The sequence below is a fragment of the Amphiura filiformis genome, unplaced genomic scaffold, assembly GCF_039555335.1.
Source record: "Amphiura filiformis unplaced genomic scaffold, Afil_fr2py scaffold_597, whole genome shotgun sequence".
NCBI classification, from domain to species: Eukaryota; Metazoa; Echinodermata; class Ophiuroidea; order Amphilepidida; family Amphiuridae; genus Amphiura; species Amphiura filiformis.
Window position 1 is genome coordinate 81,381 of NW_027306061.1, and position 16,015 is coordinate 97,395.

The window sequence follows — 16,015 nt, forward strand, 5'->3', positions numbered from 1 at the left end:
GGAAGAGGAGGAGGAGATATAATAGGAGGAGATATAATAGGTGGAGATTAGGGGGAGGAGGAGGAAATATAATATGAGGAGATATAGGGAATACTTTGAGCATGTCTTAAACGGATTAATTAAGTAGGTTAAAGTACACTGATCAATATGCCTTTTGTTTGAAGCAAATCGAACTTACGATTTCTATAATACATCAAATTATATTTTCTTTGTATCTTATTGTTTTTTATCAATAATCAATACAGTTAATGAGCTAAAAGGACTGTAAAGGCTCATTAATATGTAATTTTTGCCAATATTTTGCTAAAAATCAATGCATACTTTTGCCCTGAAACTTGATCAAAGTGTTTCTAATATGTGATGCGATCAAGCAAAATCAGTCGGAACTCGGGAATATTATTTTTTCAGTTTTTATAGGATAGTCAAAAACATTTACAAAGCGGGATTTTGCAGACAACCCCATTTAAATTGAACAACCAGTTCCAAAGATATGAGCAATTAAAGAGTTTCCAAAACAATAGGAAACAAAAGGAAATATGTCCTTTGTTTGGCTATATCTCAAAATCAATATTTCCGAGTTCCGACTGATTTTGCTTGATCGCATCACATATGTTCTAATGTATTATATAGTGAAGCCGCCCCCTAATTTGCATATTTACATAATTAATTAGCATTTATGCAAATTAGTTCATGTTAATACAATGATAAAATGATAAAATAACAGTAAAACCATAACTCACTGAACATGTTGACTAATCTGTTCGCAGATAACCCACACGAAGTGACATCAGTTTACCAACGATTCAGCGGTCAAGTTATTGCCAACTTGACTGCTACTCTCTCCGTCGATTCCTTCTTTGTTCTGAGGTTTGTTTGTTTGTCTGTTTGTTTGTTTAAAGAGGATTAATGGCTTTTAAGAGGTTTTTTGTTTCTTACAAAATACGTTAAACAATTTTACAATCAGCCTTTAACATATGTTTGGGTCAAGAGAGAGGAATTTGTGAATTCAATAAGCACAATCGGCATTGTAACTTCCGGTTTTTGAGAGCAGTTTTAGGACACTTTGACCTCTGACATATCGGGAAAATTGCTGTAATTGTTATTAACTAGCGGGATACCCGCTAGATGAGTAAATGGGAGCGACCTTTCGGACTATGTGGGGGAGGTGATAAGTAAATAACAAATAAATAAATAAATACTAATTTTGTTGCATTTACGAATAAATAAATAAATAAATACATAAATAAACAAATATAAATAAATAAATAAATAAACAAATAAATAAATAAACAAATACATAAATAAATACATTAATGAATGAATGATTGATTGAATGAATGAATGAATGAATGAATGAATTTAATAATAAGACTACATGAATAATAACAATAATAATAATAAATAAACCTCCATCAATGCCTTGGTCACAGTCTCTAGTCGCTCCTTCCATAGTACAAACTGTGAAGGAGGCCAAACTTGACTCAACTCGAATAAACTGACTGCGGAGGAGACTACTTCTGGATGCGTTTTTTTTTACTTCTCAATGACTTTTTGTAATTCTCGATTAGTTTTTCGGGTTTTTTTTTCGGTGGAGTTTTTTTTTTTTTGCTCAGTGAGTTTTTTTTCTCGGTCGAGTTTTTCTTTCTCAATGCGTTTTTTTTCTCGATGGAGTTTTTTCTTTCTCAATATGATTTTTTTTCTCGGTGGGAGTTTTTTTCTCGATGTGATTTTTTTTTACTTCTCAATGACTTTTTTGTAATTCTCGATTAGTTTTTTCGGGGTTTTTTTTCGGTGGAGTTTTTTTTTTTTTGCTCAGTGAGTTTTTTTTTCTCGGTCGAGTTTTTTCTTTCTCAATGTGTTTTTTTTTTCTCGATGGAGTTTTTTCTTTCTCAATATGATTTTTTTTTCTCGGTGGGAGTTTTTTTTCTCGATGTGATTTTTTCCTCGATGGAGTTTTTTTATTTCTCAATGTGTTTTTTTTTTTCTCGATGTTTTTTTTTAGGTTTTGTCCACTCTGGCGTGCCATAATAACCCGTATCTTTTTTGTCTTCTTTTTCTTTTCTTTTTTATTCATTTTATTCTTTCTTTCTTTTCAGTTTCTTCTACATAGATCTATTTTGTTTCAATAAATATATGCTGTTATTCTCCGTTTCCATGCTATTTATTTATTGATGTTATTTATTATTATTTGATATTTGATAAATCTACCCTTTCTTACGTTTGTCCTTTAAGCTTTGGCTTTTTTTCTACATAGTTATTTTGTTCCCATTTTTCATATTTCCTGCTTAGCGTGTGATTTCCCGTTTGCATTTAATTATGTTCTCATTATTTTAGCTTCCTTTTTTCATGAATTATTTATTTATTTATTTATTTATTTATTTATTTATTTACTCTAATCCACAACCCTATACCCATAACCCATCCATAGTTAGTTCCAGTAACTGTAACCATACACTCTATAGTTACAGTGTGCTCTATTAATATCTGTTCCACAAATAAGAAACATCACAATATGTGGGCTCATTTTGGGCTCCAAGGATGTAGCCGAGGAACTCTCTCAAGGACAGTTTTGGCCTGCATGGATGATTTTAATCCCATTGTACCAGAGTTTGGGCGTACATGGATGATTTTAATCCCATTGTACTATACTAACATACCAAAGTTGAGATAATTGATCTACATTGATCTTATCTCCGAGGTAAAACTGACAAACGCAAGGTATATTTCTTGATGCTTGAAGTTTGGATTTCTTAAACGTACAGTGCATCCCTATGTACCGCTGCAAGACTTCAGGTCCGTAGATGTCATTATGTTTATGATAAAGACTGAAGTCTTGCTGGCAAGACTAATCCATAGTTGGCCTACCTTTTCAGTTTTGTCCTACTTTCTTTTCTTTTCTATTTCTCTGGCACGGAAAGTTGGCCTATGCATATGCGCCCGTGCGTGCGAGTCACATCCCTTGTACGCCAACGCACTAACGCCAACGCGCTGCCAAAGCCCGGGGAAAAAACCCCGGTTTTAACCATATTTTGTTGACCGTTTTCAACCAAATAAATTGCAATGCATTTCCTGTATATGAAACTAAACGACGATTCATAGGCCTAGAATAAATAATGAAATTGTACACTGACTGTCTGTACCCCGGGTCTCCACGCAGGCACTATCACCACTCTAGTCTACCAGACCCTTAGATTATTAATACCAGACCACTGTTTCCTACCTTACCTTAGTGATGACGCAAAGACCTGATTCACGCGTCGTAGCCTTAATTTCTTGGTTGTCAACCTCGATGCAATGGCGGAAAATGGGGCGCGTAGCTCTGCGTAGGGACGAAAAGCTCGTAAGATCATTATTAAATTATGCGCTGTTGTGCATCTAGATAGCCTGAATCATTTCTTGGCCACCTCGCAGTTGGCAGAAAACGGGGCAATGTTGCTCTGCGTATGGTTTTTTAATGGAAATATTATTACGCGGTTCACACTGTCCTTATTACCCACAATGCCTCTGCGATTTTGCATTGCAACACGACAGTTTTTTATGTTATTCTCTTAGTTACCATCAATTTTTGCAAAAACGAATGTCCGATGGAAAAATGGCAATATGTACCCGATCCATATACCACTAAATAAAAGCTGAAAGTCTGATGGGGCAACCTTCCTGTTATTTATATAGATTAATTTATGATTGTAATGATTTTATAATTTTTAATAATCATGGCTGTAATTTCAGTGGTATGCTGGTAACGTATTTAACTTTGAATAAACTCGAGAAGAGAGCTGGACAATTGAACTGGGCAGTCTTCTACTTTCACAGATTTTGGAGGTTAGTGTGTTAGACTAAATCGCGTCTGACGTCAGGGCAAAGGCGCGCCGTGATTGGTTGCCGACCTGCGCAGTACGGCATTTTTTGTCTAGTTATCAGAATTTCAGACGCGAACTAGTCTTGTTATCTCTGTCTTTCATTATAGTATAGTTTCTGCACTTATATGGTAATAGAATTGAGGTCAGAGGTCAAACACCATGACCGTATGGTATACAGTCTATGATGTAATATTGACCCTCTAGCATTAACATTGTGACTCCTTGGCGATTCAAAACTACCTTTTCTTCCTCCTAGGGTCGAGCTAAGTAATGCGAGACCTTTTTTCCGCTCCGATCAGAGAATTTTGAAATTTGACCTCTGTGCTGATCTTTTCCATATATTACCCTCTAACTCATAACGTTTAAACATTTTCTTGCAGATTAATTCATTTAGCAAATTTGTATTTCTTCTGGTACACCAGAACGAAATTAGGCTTTAAAAAAATAAGTTGAGTTGCCCTTATCGACCGACCCAAAAATCTAAAAAAAACAGGGTCGCCTTTTTTGAGTGATTACACAGAGGTCTATAATCATTATACATAACAAGAAAAGCTGTTCATATGGTCTGAAAACCTTGTTACTTTTGATTTCTACTATTAAACATACAGGCTGACCCCTGTCTATATGATCATAATCATGCTCTGGGCTACAATGAGACCATACTTCACAAATGGACCACTATATTGGACGATGAACATCGATTATCCCATCGACAATTGCCGAAAATATTGGTGGACGAATCTTCTTTACATTAATAATTTATATCCATATTATCTGCACGAGGGGGTGAGTGCTGTGATTTACTTATATCAATAATATGTGGCCGTACACAGCAGCTGTACACCACGAATGAGCCGTAAAGTCGGCAAATTGTATTCTGAGTTACAGTGTAAAATGTGCATGAAGGTCGTATTCATAGGTACATGTACCTCAATTTGTGCGACATATATCTAATTGATATCGCCAGTCAAACACCTTTTAAACCAATTAATAATCCTATTGCTGAAGAGGATAATAAGCTTCTACCTATGTCTATGGCTATTCTTAAATAGCTCTAGTCTTTGTTTGCTTTGGCTAAACCCTGTTCAAGTGGTGGGTTACAAAGCATTGTATTTTGTCTAGGTTTGTATAACCAACAATCAACAATGAGAGGACATTCCAGAACCTCGTTGACTTAGGGATGGTTTGCATGAAATATGGATATGGACAGTAGCTTTTGAAGTCAAATGATATACCATTTTAAAGCTTATGATATATATTTTCTAAACAATAAAACAAAATTGACCGGGCCGACTTTACGGCTCATTCGTGGTGTACGGTCACATATACCAATGAATATAAGAAAAAACCAAGGAAGTTTTTAAGCAATCGGATATTGCATGACAATATTGAATTGTTTGCACACTATTTTTTGTGGGCGCTGAGAGTACATCAGACCTATCGAATATGCATTCTGAATACGAGGAATGTCCTTCTGATATCAAATAATTTTGATTTTTTTTTAAATTCGCGATATAATACAAAATTTATGAAAATTATTAAAATTTGATAAATTTATAAATCTAATGATAAGTACTTAAAGTGTATGTAGCTGGGATGAAAAGCTTTCACATTGCAGATATACATTTTTCCCAAAGTGATGGTAATAGCATGGTGATGATGATGATGATTTTAATATGATGATGATGATAATTAGAAACTAATCAATATGTGTACACCGTATCTTTATTTCATCTTTCAGTGTATGACCTGGGGGTGGTACTTGGCAAATGATATGCAGTTCTATATCATAAGTTCATTAATTATCTACTTCTTGTACAGGTTGGTAAACATCTATGATAATACACAAATAAAAAACAAACTAGGCTTTTTGGGAGGAGGGAAGGGGGTCATTTCAGATAAAGTGAACCTGTTATGTATGGCATTCTCTTGTATAAAAATGAATATCTGAGAGATGAAACCATAAGTATAATTATTTGAAATTACTTGGTACTATAGATTGGTAAACATGAATGTTTTAATCTTTCATATATTTTCTTTAGTTGCTTTGAACATGGTTTCAGTTTCAGCCTCCCCAAAAGGAGAGTTTTATTACATTGTAAATATAGGCCACCGGCCCTTTTCACATCTATAAAATCAATGATTACAATATTTACCAATTTTAGAAACACATACAAACAAAGTCAGTCATTTTTTTCAATACTGTATCTGGTAAGCAGTGCATAATGGCAGTATGAAGCAAGTTCTTTTCATAAAACGAATGAAATTTGCCATTGTTGGCCTCGAGTCCAAACAGGAGGGGAAATATTTTGCTCTAAGATCATCGAAGAAGCTGCATTTTAGGAGAAAGTGCAATTCATCTTCAACTTCTTCTTCGTCGCATAAAAAACAAACACGTTCATCATAAGGCAAATTTTCTCTCCGTCCTGTCTCGACTCGAAGGCAATGACTAGAACATCGTAATCTTGCCACGGCAGTTATGAATCGATTATCATTAAATACATCAAGATAGTGTTCAGAAATGCGCATGTTCTTAAATTCCCGATATAGAATAAGACGACCGTTTGATGAAACCTCTGCCACCCAGTCTTGATGAGAGATGTCAGAAACTCTTTGGCTAAACGAGTTTAAGAATTCGATTTCATTACCTATATCTTGTGCAAGCCATGCATAGCCAAAGCCATACGAGAACAGAATATCTTTAACAGCGCTTGCCCAAGTTGTTTTACCATTTTCATCAAGTCTAAGTAACATCTTATATGCAATTCTTGGATATCTATGATCGGGAAGTCGCAAAATCCTCAGCCAATATTTTATAAACCTGATTATTTGACGAGTGTATAAAGATGATCTACCACACTCACCCAGAGCTGCACAATTTGGAGTTGATGAATTTACACCAAGGAAAAACTTACACGCTTTTGTTTGGACTCTTTCAATAAGATGATATGGCACTCGATAGAGTTCCGAAAGCTCAACTCTCTTAATAGGACTACTCTATCTAGGTTCTCTAAGGAAAGACACATAAATATATAAATTATTATTTATTATGATTAATATTATTATTGGGCCTATATTAAATGTTTCTTTTTTAAATTTAACCCCATTCGAAGAGAATAATTGAATATATGAATACAAAAGCCACCTAAGTCCATACTTTGGCCAAATTGAGTTAAGCATGGGAAATTGTTGCTATACATAGGCCTGTCATATGCATGAAAGAACAACTCAAATTCATTCTCTGTGTCTATTGGGCATGTGAAAAATAGCATGTATGAAAGAATCACCCAATTCCATGATTTGAGTCTTGTAACACATTGATTGAAATCCAGTATGTATAAAAGTCCACTTGTAACACATTCATTGCTAGAGAATGACTTTTGAACAAAAAATGGGTTTAATAAAGGAAAGTGTGTTGTTTATATTACATGGCAGAATGCTTATCAACATTATACATACCTGTGTGCTTTATTTTGTATTATCTTACTAGTGGTAATCTCATTCTAACATTGTTGTCTTTGTATATGATTCAAAAACCACCAAGTCCAAAATTTAAAATGAACCCCACGAAGTCCCTGAAATGCTAATCGTCATACCTAATACAGGTTAATCCACTCATTTGCACGTAAAACTTACCATATTGACCAGGTAAATCTAACTGAAGGAATTAAAATGATACACAGGTTTTTCTCTCAAAATAACTTCGCATGGACTTAGGTGGCTTTTGTATTCATGTATTCAATTATTACATTACAAGTTGACACTCTGTTGTGTAAGGTTCATCTGGATTGTCATTTTGATGGGAATTCATACTATCAAATCCATTTTTGGTGACACACCTTGTTACAGTTTCATGCTGCCACGCAGCACTTCATCAGACTGGCAACCCAGCTTCTTCTTCTTTCCTGAAGTTGCTGCCGGTGGCGGCGCTAGAAGCTGGTCAAAAATATTCGGTAAAATCAAAGGTCAGATCCCCATAATGTGGGTGCAATGAGCCCCAAATCACTTTTTAAATATGAAATCATTATCTCGTTAGCTAATGAAAAATTATTTGTAAATCATTGATAGCTCAAGAAGTTGACCTTGACAAGAAATGTATGCATGCAAACTGACGTTGCCAGTCTTTATTCGCTAAATGCGCTGTGCTTAAACGCGAATAAAATATTTTTTCATACGCGCTGCCGCTGTTTCATTATTATAAAACATAAACAAAAGCAACATGGATATGACGCCTTGCCGCAGCAGCTCATCCGCTGAACAACCTTTGTTCAACAGCAGATACCTTCGTAAGAAAAAACATTTATAGGGTGCAATGAGCCCGTTTCGCATTAATTTTTGTAAAATGTGAAACGGACGAATAACTTTTTACATGAAAATATTTTGGGCAATTTCTGATCAAGTTATCATTCCATTTTAGTGCCTTCACTCCACGTCCCCACGCCACTCAATGATCTCTAATAAATTACTGAGTTTGACGAATTGGTAAAGCTAATAACTTTGCCAGTAACCATGGTAACAGTTTACATTATTTTGGAAAACGGTGTTTTGCTTTTGCGATACGAAGAATAAGGTTTTCTGCACCCCAATAAAACATCAAAGTCTGTTTTTGTTTACTTCAAGGGTGTCAAAATAAGTTAATTAGTATCAAAAGCACTGAAAGCTCCCTGCGAGCTAAATACTTTCACACCAACACAATACACTAATGTTGACATAAGACTTTTGTTCTATAATCTGTCTGAAGATCATATGCCTGTAGTCTTGAATCTGGAGAATTAATGATTAATTTTACAAAATAAAAATATTCCGACTTTCAGATATTCCAAGATTGGATATGCTATTATAGGTGCTCTTATGACTGCATGTTTTACCAGTCTTGTTGTTGTGTACATGAAATATGATCTGAGGAAGTAAGTGAAGAAAACAATTTAAAGGAGGTCTCCGGCAATCACAACTTTAGTCCTTATATGTAAGAAAAGTAATTATCAAGTACGAATCACGTTGTTTTATTTAAAACAAACTCATAGTGACCATAAAAACGAATAAAAACATCCGTCTCTCAACGTCACAGTAATACACTGAAAGCTGACGACAATTGAGCACAACTATTACGTCATTGCACTTACGACAATTTCGGCGCGGGAATTTTGAATATCGAGTGTTGAGAGCCGACTGGTTTTATTCGTTTTTATGATCAATATTAGTTTGTTTTATATAAAACCATGTGATTCGTGCTTGATAACTATTTTTCTAACATATATATATATATAAGGCATATATAATGATATGATTGCCGGAGACCCCGTTTAAATTAAGGGTGGCATTAAGGGAGTGTTCAGAAATACTTTGGTGGGGTGGGCTGGTAAAAAGGGAGGGGGACCAAAAACCTTAAAAGAGGGGGGACCAAAAAGTTTAAGGTGGTAGGAAAGGGGGGGGGGGGCAAAAAAGTTTTCCTCTTCAAACCCCAAAATTTTCGCGCATTGACCCTCTATATCACTTTTAACAAGTTTTGGCTTTCAGTGATTTTGTTTGAAAAAATGATGGCACTTAGTGTACACATATCTATATATTAATTAAGGGCTGGGGTATGAACGTTTGGACAGTATTTATTGTGGGACATTAGAACACATCAGACATATCGAATTGCATTCTGAATACGAAGAATGTCATTCTGATATCAACTAATTTTGATTTTTTGGAATTCGCAGTTGAATACTCATTTTATGGCAAATCATTAAAAATTGATATTTTTGATATTTAACAGTACTTGAAGTAAACTTTATAAATCTGATGATTTATACTTAAAGTGTATGTAGGTGGGATGAAAAGCCGACGATCAATTGACAATTTTGACCTTTTGTATTGAAGATATGGATTTTTTCCCAAAACACCAAAAAAAATAGGTCTTTTGGGAAAAAATCCATATCTTCAATATGAAAGGTCAAAATTTTCAATTGACCGTCGGCTTTTCCTCCCCCTGCTACATACACTCTAAGAATATGTCATTAGATTTATATAATTTACTTCGAGGACTGTTATATATCAAAATTTGAAAAATATCAAATTTTTATAATTTGTCATAAAATTTGTATTATATCGTGATTTTCAAAAATGAAAATTATTTGATATCAGAAAGACATGCTTCGTATTCAGAATGCAATTCGATAGGTCTGAGGTGCTCTCATGTCCCACAAAAAATACTGTCGAAACGCAATAAACGCTCATTTTAGATCCCTTAATATAACATTAAAGATGATCAGCAACATGCAACATCCGGGTTGGTCTAAGAAAATACTGGCACTTATTTTCATAGAATTTCTAAGAAATACTAGCATTTTTTTATCGTTATAGAATTTTATATCTCTAATCCAAAGTAGACTTCAAATATGATTATGTACCCATCTGATCAAAATACAACTAAATCAAGAAAATATTGCAAATAAATTGGATTTCTTTGCACGTAAACTGCACACTTTAGTTTACTATTTCTCATTGCAAAATTATAGTGTACACATAGGCCAAGGGCAGATCGAGTGGGCACAGGCCCAGGTACCACGGTCTTTTGGGGCCAGAACTTATACCTGTGTACATTTTTGTGACCAAATTAATCTCATATTTGACCATTAGCTTTTTGCATAAATTAGTTCCAATTTTAACAATATTAGACAATTCAAGCTTCAATATGGCTAATTTTTTTTGTGCGGTTCGCGCGCATTTGTACTATCATAATAGCCAATAATTGTCTGTCAAAAGAGGGGGGTCAAAAAAGTTTAGCGGTCCATCGAAGGGGGTCAAAAAGTTTTCGAGCGAAAAATTTGAGGAAGACCAGCCCCCCTACCAAAGTATTAATGAACACTCCCTAACCATGGTATTATGGAAACTGGTTGGGCCTCATAACTGCTAAATTGTTCGTCTAAAGTATATAAAAGTATACATATTTAGAATGGCAGACTTGATGAATCCATCTGTGAGGTCAAATTTGGGTCAAAATGCTCATTTTTGGGGAAAAAAATCCCCAATTTTTTTCGTTCAACGTAACAACAAAATTCTTGGGCCAAAAAAAATGTTTTTGTTAATTTTCAAAAACTAAATCAAAATATCTAGGAACCTTTTTAAAAAAAATTTAGTGGTATTAAAACCCTAACTGAACCAAGTACCACTAAATCTCACTATAAAAACTACTGCTCGTCGTGTATGCATTGCACGTGATGCGATGACGCAATCAGCCTAAGTCATATCCAGGGGAATCGCTGGTCAGGCCAGCGTCACCCGTGTGGCTACAGGTCGGTGATCTTCTGCGTGGCATGCGAGGGGTCCGAGGTTCGAATCCTGGGGGTACCAAGTGACTTCTTTGTTCCTCTTCTCTCCTTTTTCGTTTCTTCTTTCCCTTCCGATAAAAAAATCACCTTCAGTTCAGTTAGGGTTTTACCCTTACAATTCCTGGCGATTACGAGCTGATCAAATTGTAAACCCCTCGTGGATCCCCTAAGTCATGCTAGTGCAGTGTTGTGTATGTTTAATTGGTGGGGGGGGGCATATTTATTTCTCCCGCTTAGTCTGGCCACAATATAACAATAACAAAGTAACATTTTTGCTAAACAGGAATCCAGAACAACTTGACAAAGTTATAACTTTGACATACATCAGACCCTGGTCTCGAATCAACAGTTATCTTGTCGGCATGATTGTAGGTTACGTCTTATATGAGATGCCAAGGAAACGATGGAAAATATCAAAGGTGAGGATGAGAGCCAATGACTCAATGAGCTGAGCCCCAACCCCTCCTTGGGGGAAGGGAGTCAGGTATCCTGGATATTGGTTGGGCTGAGAACGTGAGCTTAAACATATTAACTCAACCTTCTGAGAACTACTAACACTGTGTACTTTTATTCTGGACAAACTTAAAGCCATATTATAACATTTTCATACAAAATAGATCAGCATTTCTTTGCCATAAAATGTTAGTTTTACTGTCAGATATATCCCTTTTATTTTTGAGCCGAACAACCACGGCAAAGCAAAGAAAATTGGAATTTATTACCAGTGCATATGTCGCCAACACGTACCACTCCTTCGGTCATGCTATGGTACGACCCTTTGTTGTGTAGATCACCGTCCCGCACGCTTAATTTCTTTCTGCAACCACAATGGGCCGCAATATATAACTAACCGCATAGTCCGAGGGAAGTTCCATTATTGTTAGGGTTAGGGTCTTAGGGTTAGGGTCTTAGGGTTAGGGTCTTAGGTTTAGGATCTTAGGGTTAGGGTTAGGATTAGGGTTTAGGGTTAGGGTTTAGGGTTAGGATTAGGGTTAGGGTTAGGGTTAGGGTAAGGGTTAGGGTTAGGGTTAGGGGTTAGGGGTTAGGGTTAGGGTAGGGTTAGGGTTGGGGTTAGAGTTAGGATTAGGAGATGATATTTATAGAACTAATATACTAGTAATAGTATATTGTGTGTATGCACTTTATTGCGTAATCAATAAGTATGATAAACAAACACCTTTCTGGCACAAAGACCCATGATAGCATAGTTGTGTAGGCATTAGACTTTGAATACATAGAGTGTGGGTTCGAACCCCAGCTAAACCGTTGAAATTTTTTAATTCTAGTAAATTTCTTTTTATTTTATTAAGTAAGAGGAAATAATAATGGCAATACACTCGTGTTATATATGGTCTCATACTTACATGTATGTTGGCCTACTATGTGTTATTGTATTGCGGCCCATTATGGTTGCAGAAAGAAATAACGCGTCCCGCACGCCGTGTACGTAGTACTGTGTACTAATAATTCCATCGTAATAATAAGACGCCGGTTCCGGCGTTTTATTCAAAATCTCGGATTTTGACAAAACTACAGCACCTAGAGTCTTGATTTTTGCAGGGTATATTGGTTTAATAAATTACAATATAATCGTGTAAAAAGGAATTTTAAAAATCAGTGAGGGCGTCCTCCTCAGCAAATGTTATAATATGGCTTTAAGTCCACGATTTTTAAAAACTTCAAAGAAAATTCACATTGTGTGGCAAATATGATTTTGAATGTCCAAACCAATATCCATTCAAAAGGAACACCCCTATTAGGATTATGCTCTCTATGATTAGGGTTTGGACTTCTAGTCTAATATCCAGCTGTTGTTCCCATGTACCCAGATGATGTATTTTTTAAAAACCTCTTTGTAATCCTCAAAGTCCCTAGCACACAAATTTTGTTGTTCCCAAAACAAAATGTTGTCCCATGGGTGAGGGAAAGGTCATTGCATTTAACATGCGGTCAAATTTCAAACTTCATCAAATTGTGTCGAAAACATTACTAATGTAATCCTCTGGTCATAAGAATTCAGAAAATGTAAAGGTTTACCTATCTAGGATGTACCGTTCTTGATTTATTACCAAAAAGTTAAAGGTCAAGCATTGACTTCTAAAGCGTCAAAATTTTATACTTGCTCCGATCTTGATGCAAATGGTGTCAAAATCTTTGTTTTTTGATAAATGATCTTAAACAATGCTAGTAAAGCAATATATAGGATACTTCAAACCCAGATTTCGCATCAAAATAGGTCAATGATCATAAAACCCATTGAACATAGGAATGGACTTTTAAAACCTACATCTTGGTCAAAAGTTGTGCGTGAGTAGGTCGTTTTCAACAGATTTACCACATTCGCCTTGTTATAAACATTGAATTACGTCATCTGTTGACGTAATGAAAAAAGGTTTTTAGCAGGAAGAATTAGCTTTCGTTCGATATTAAAACTTTTCTGATTCGATGAAGGAAAATATCGGTGTTTTGACAAAACCAATCACAGATGCTGTATTTGCCACTAGTCACCAGCTAGAAACTCATATAGCTCTTATGATGCTATGCACTCAACCGTGTAGTGTAAACACAGACTGTGTAGAGACAATGCATTGCTGGACTCTCTGTGCTTGGACAGGTTGTGCATGAAATTATTGATTGGCTCCAAACAAAGGATTTGAACCGGTGTCCTTCACCGTAATCATGACGCAGTGCAGTCCATTCAATCAAATGTTGTCATCAACCTATTTGATCGTAGTGAATTTGTTATGTGTGTGAGACGAACTGTCGCGCCAGATTGCAACCATGCTTTTGTTGAATCCGGGATGTGAGAGTGCATTTGAGTAGTCCGCCATATTTACTGTATAATACGTCATATGCACAACCTCTATAGAGCTGGATACTGTGCATATATGCATTAATAAGAGTATCGGTTTGTAGCCAAACCTTTCGATATTATTGGTTAATTACGCAATATACTCACCTGAGTGACCAATGACGGCCTTTAAATATATAGGCTCAATCCTGTTCAGTCCTACACCCAATCTTATCATGCTGCTGACTAATATTAACCAATTGTTTTCATCTTGTAAATTCAGTTGGGTGCTCTGCTAGGATGGTGTTGTGCTATAGCAACAGGCCTTGGAACAGTATATGGTCTGTACAGAACACCTCAGGGCATTCCCAAACCAAACCTGAAGCAGTATTTTACCAAACTGTGTTTAGAACATTATGGGCCTCGGCTGTGGGATGGGTTGCGTTCTGCTTGTGCAATTGGAAAAGGAGGTAGGTAAACCAGATGAAGGAACATGAGCCTGAATAAGGCAGGAATATGAAAGTGACCTGTGCATGTGCTTACCGCAGTACGACTTTTGGTTCCGGAGGGTTCGGGCAGGGTTATGCCGCTGAGAATTTGAAAGTATTTCACATCATTACCTCCGTTCATCCGTTGATCATACTAGGCTCCATATTCCCAAAACCCATCGTTCAATAGGTGACAGGGCATTTTCAGTTATTGGACCCCGGCTATGGAACATGCTTCCTCTCTCCATCAGAGAAGCTGTTTCCCTCATTGTTTTCAAGAAACATTTAAAAACACATCTTTTTATGTAAATGTAATTTGTAATTATTTCCTTATGTGTTTTTTTGTTTGTTTTTATTCCAGCCTTGGCTGTAGTTTGTAAAGGCGCTTTGACCTTTAATTAGATAATATGCGCGGTATAAATTGTATATGTATGTATGTATGTATGTAAGTGGACCCATTAATGAGCTGTAGCTCAATCAGGAGGGTGAAAGTGCATAGGAACAATGCAGGAACTACGTCACGCTATTGTTCGACTAAGGCTACATCATTTTTAACGCATGCGTGTTCGTCAATACAGCTTTAGTCTCCTCCACCTTCGCAATACGGTACGTGGAGTGTCTCGGCGGAGGAGGATACTAGCTGGTCAGACAATTTAATTCTATCAAGCATATATAATACCTGAACAATCACCGTCATTTGATCGATTTACTACAGAATATATTGTATACTCAAAATATAATTTTAAAATTGTAAACTTGTTAACTTATATATTTGTGTACTAAAGTATAAGGACACGTGAATAAAATCATGTAGAAGACAAAATGGCCGCTAATCCGCCTATTGCCTAGACCTAGGCTACATCTTCCGGTTTGGTTATGTAACCTAGGATGCTTATCCCTTCGTATCGATCCCTGGCTCAATCAGAATGAAACGGAATTTTTCATCATTAGCTATCATTGCTACCAGTAGAGCTCTCAATAAGCCTCCCGTCATTGAGCTGATCTTGGGCAACCACTCTATCAAACCATCTGCCAATGTTAAGAACTTAGGTGTTGTTTTTGATGGAGCTCTAAATATTAGCAATCTTTGTAAAACTCTCATATCAGTAACCTAAAGCGCATACGGCGTTTTCTTGGCCAGGATGCGTGTCATCGTGCTTTCAGAGCACTTGTCTTGTCTCGCATAGATTAATGAACTCTCTCATGTATGGTGGCCGCGAAATGGACCTATAACGTCTCTAAAATAAGGCTGCCAGGCTGATATTTGTATGTGGACGACAGTGGCGCAGATTTCTTTTTGACATTGGGGGGATGGAGTTGGAAATTTTTCTTGAAGTATAGTTTTGGCGACAGAATAAGTTTATGGTACAAATACCCGCGAACGACGCAAAAAGTTTTTCCATATTGAAGCTAAAGTGGTGAAATATGGGTCTTAAGTAGTCCTTCATTTTTCCTTCCATTTAGTACGATAGTCCAAGCCGTCAGGCGTGGGTCCTTCGACATTCGACATATCCTTCCCGGAAAGTCGGGGGAAATCTCAAACTGATTAACCACGCCTAC

The 16,015-nt window shown here is 36.2% G+C and overlaps 1 protein-coding gene across 1 annotated transcript in view; it reads left to right on the forward strand.

The window, feature by feature from the left end:
- The window catches only part of LOC140145752 (nose resistant to fluoxetine protein 6-like), a 29,517-nt gene extending 14,660 nt beyond the window's left edge, over positions 1-14,857 (forward strand). The window contains exons 7-14 of the mRNA XM_072167429.1: positions 768-867; positions 3,730-3,822; positions 4,469-4,646; positions 5,602-5,681; positions 8,675-8,767; positions 11,460-11,595; positions 14,251-14,437; positions 14,817-14,857. Coding sequence (XP_072023530.1) covers positions 768-867; positions 3,730-3,822; positions 4,469-4,646; positions 5,602-5,681; positions 8,675-8,767; positions 11,460-11,595; positions 14,251-14,437; positions 14,817-14,857 — 908 coding nt within the window. The remainder of the gene's footprint in view (positions 1-767; positions 868-3,729; positions 3,823-4,468; positions 4,647-5,601; positions 5,682-8,674; positions 8,768-11,459; positions 11,596-14,250; positions 14,438-14,816) is intronic.
- Positions 14,858-16,015: the final 1,158 nt, after the last annotated feature.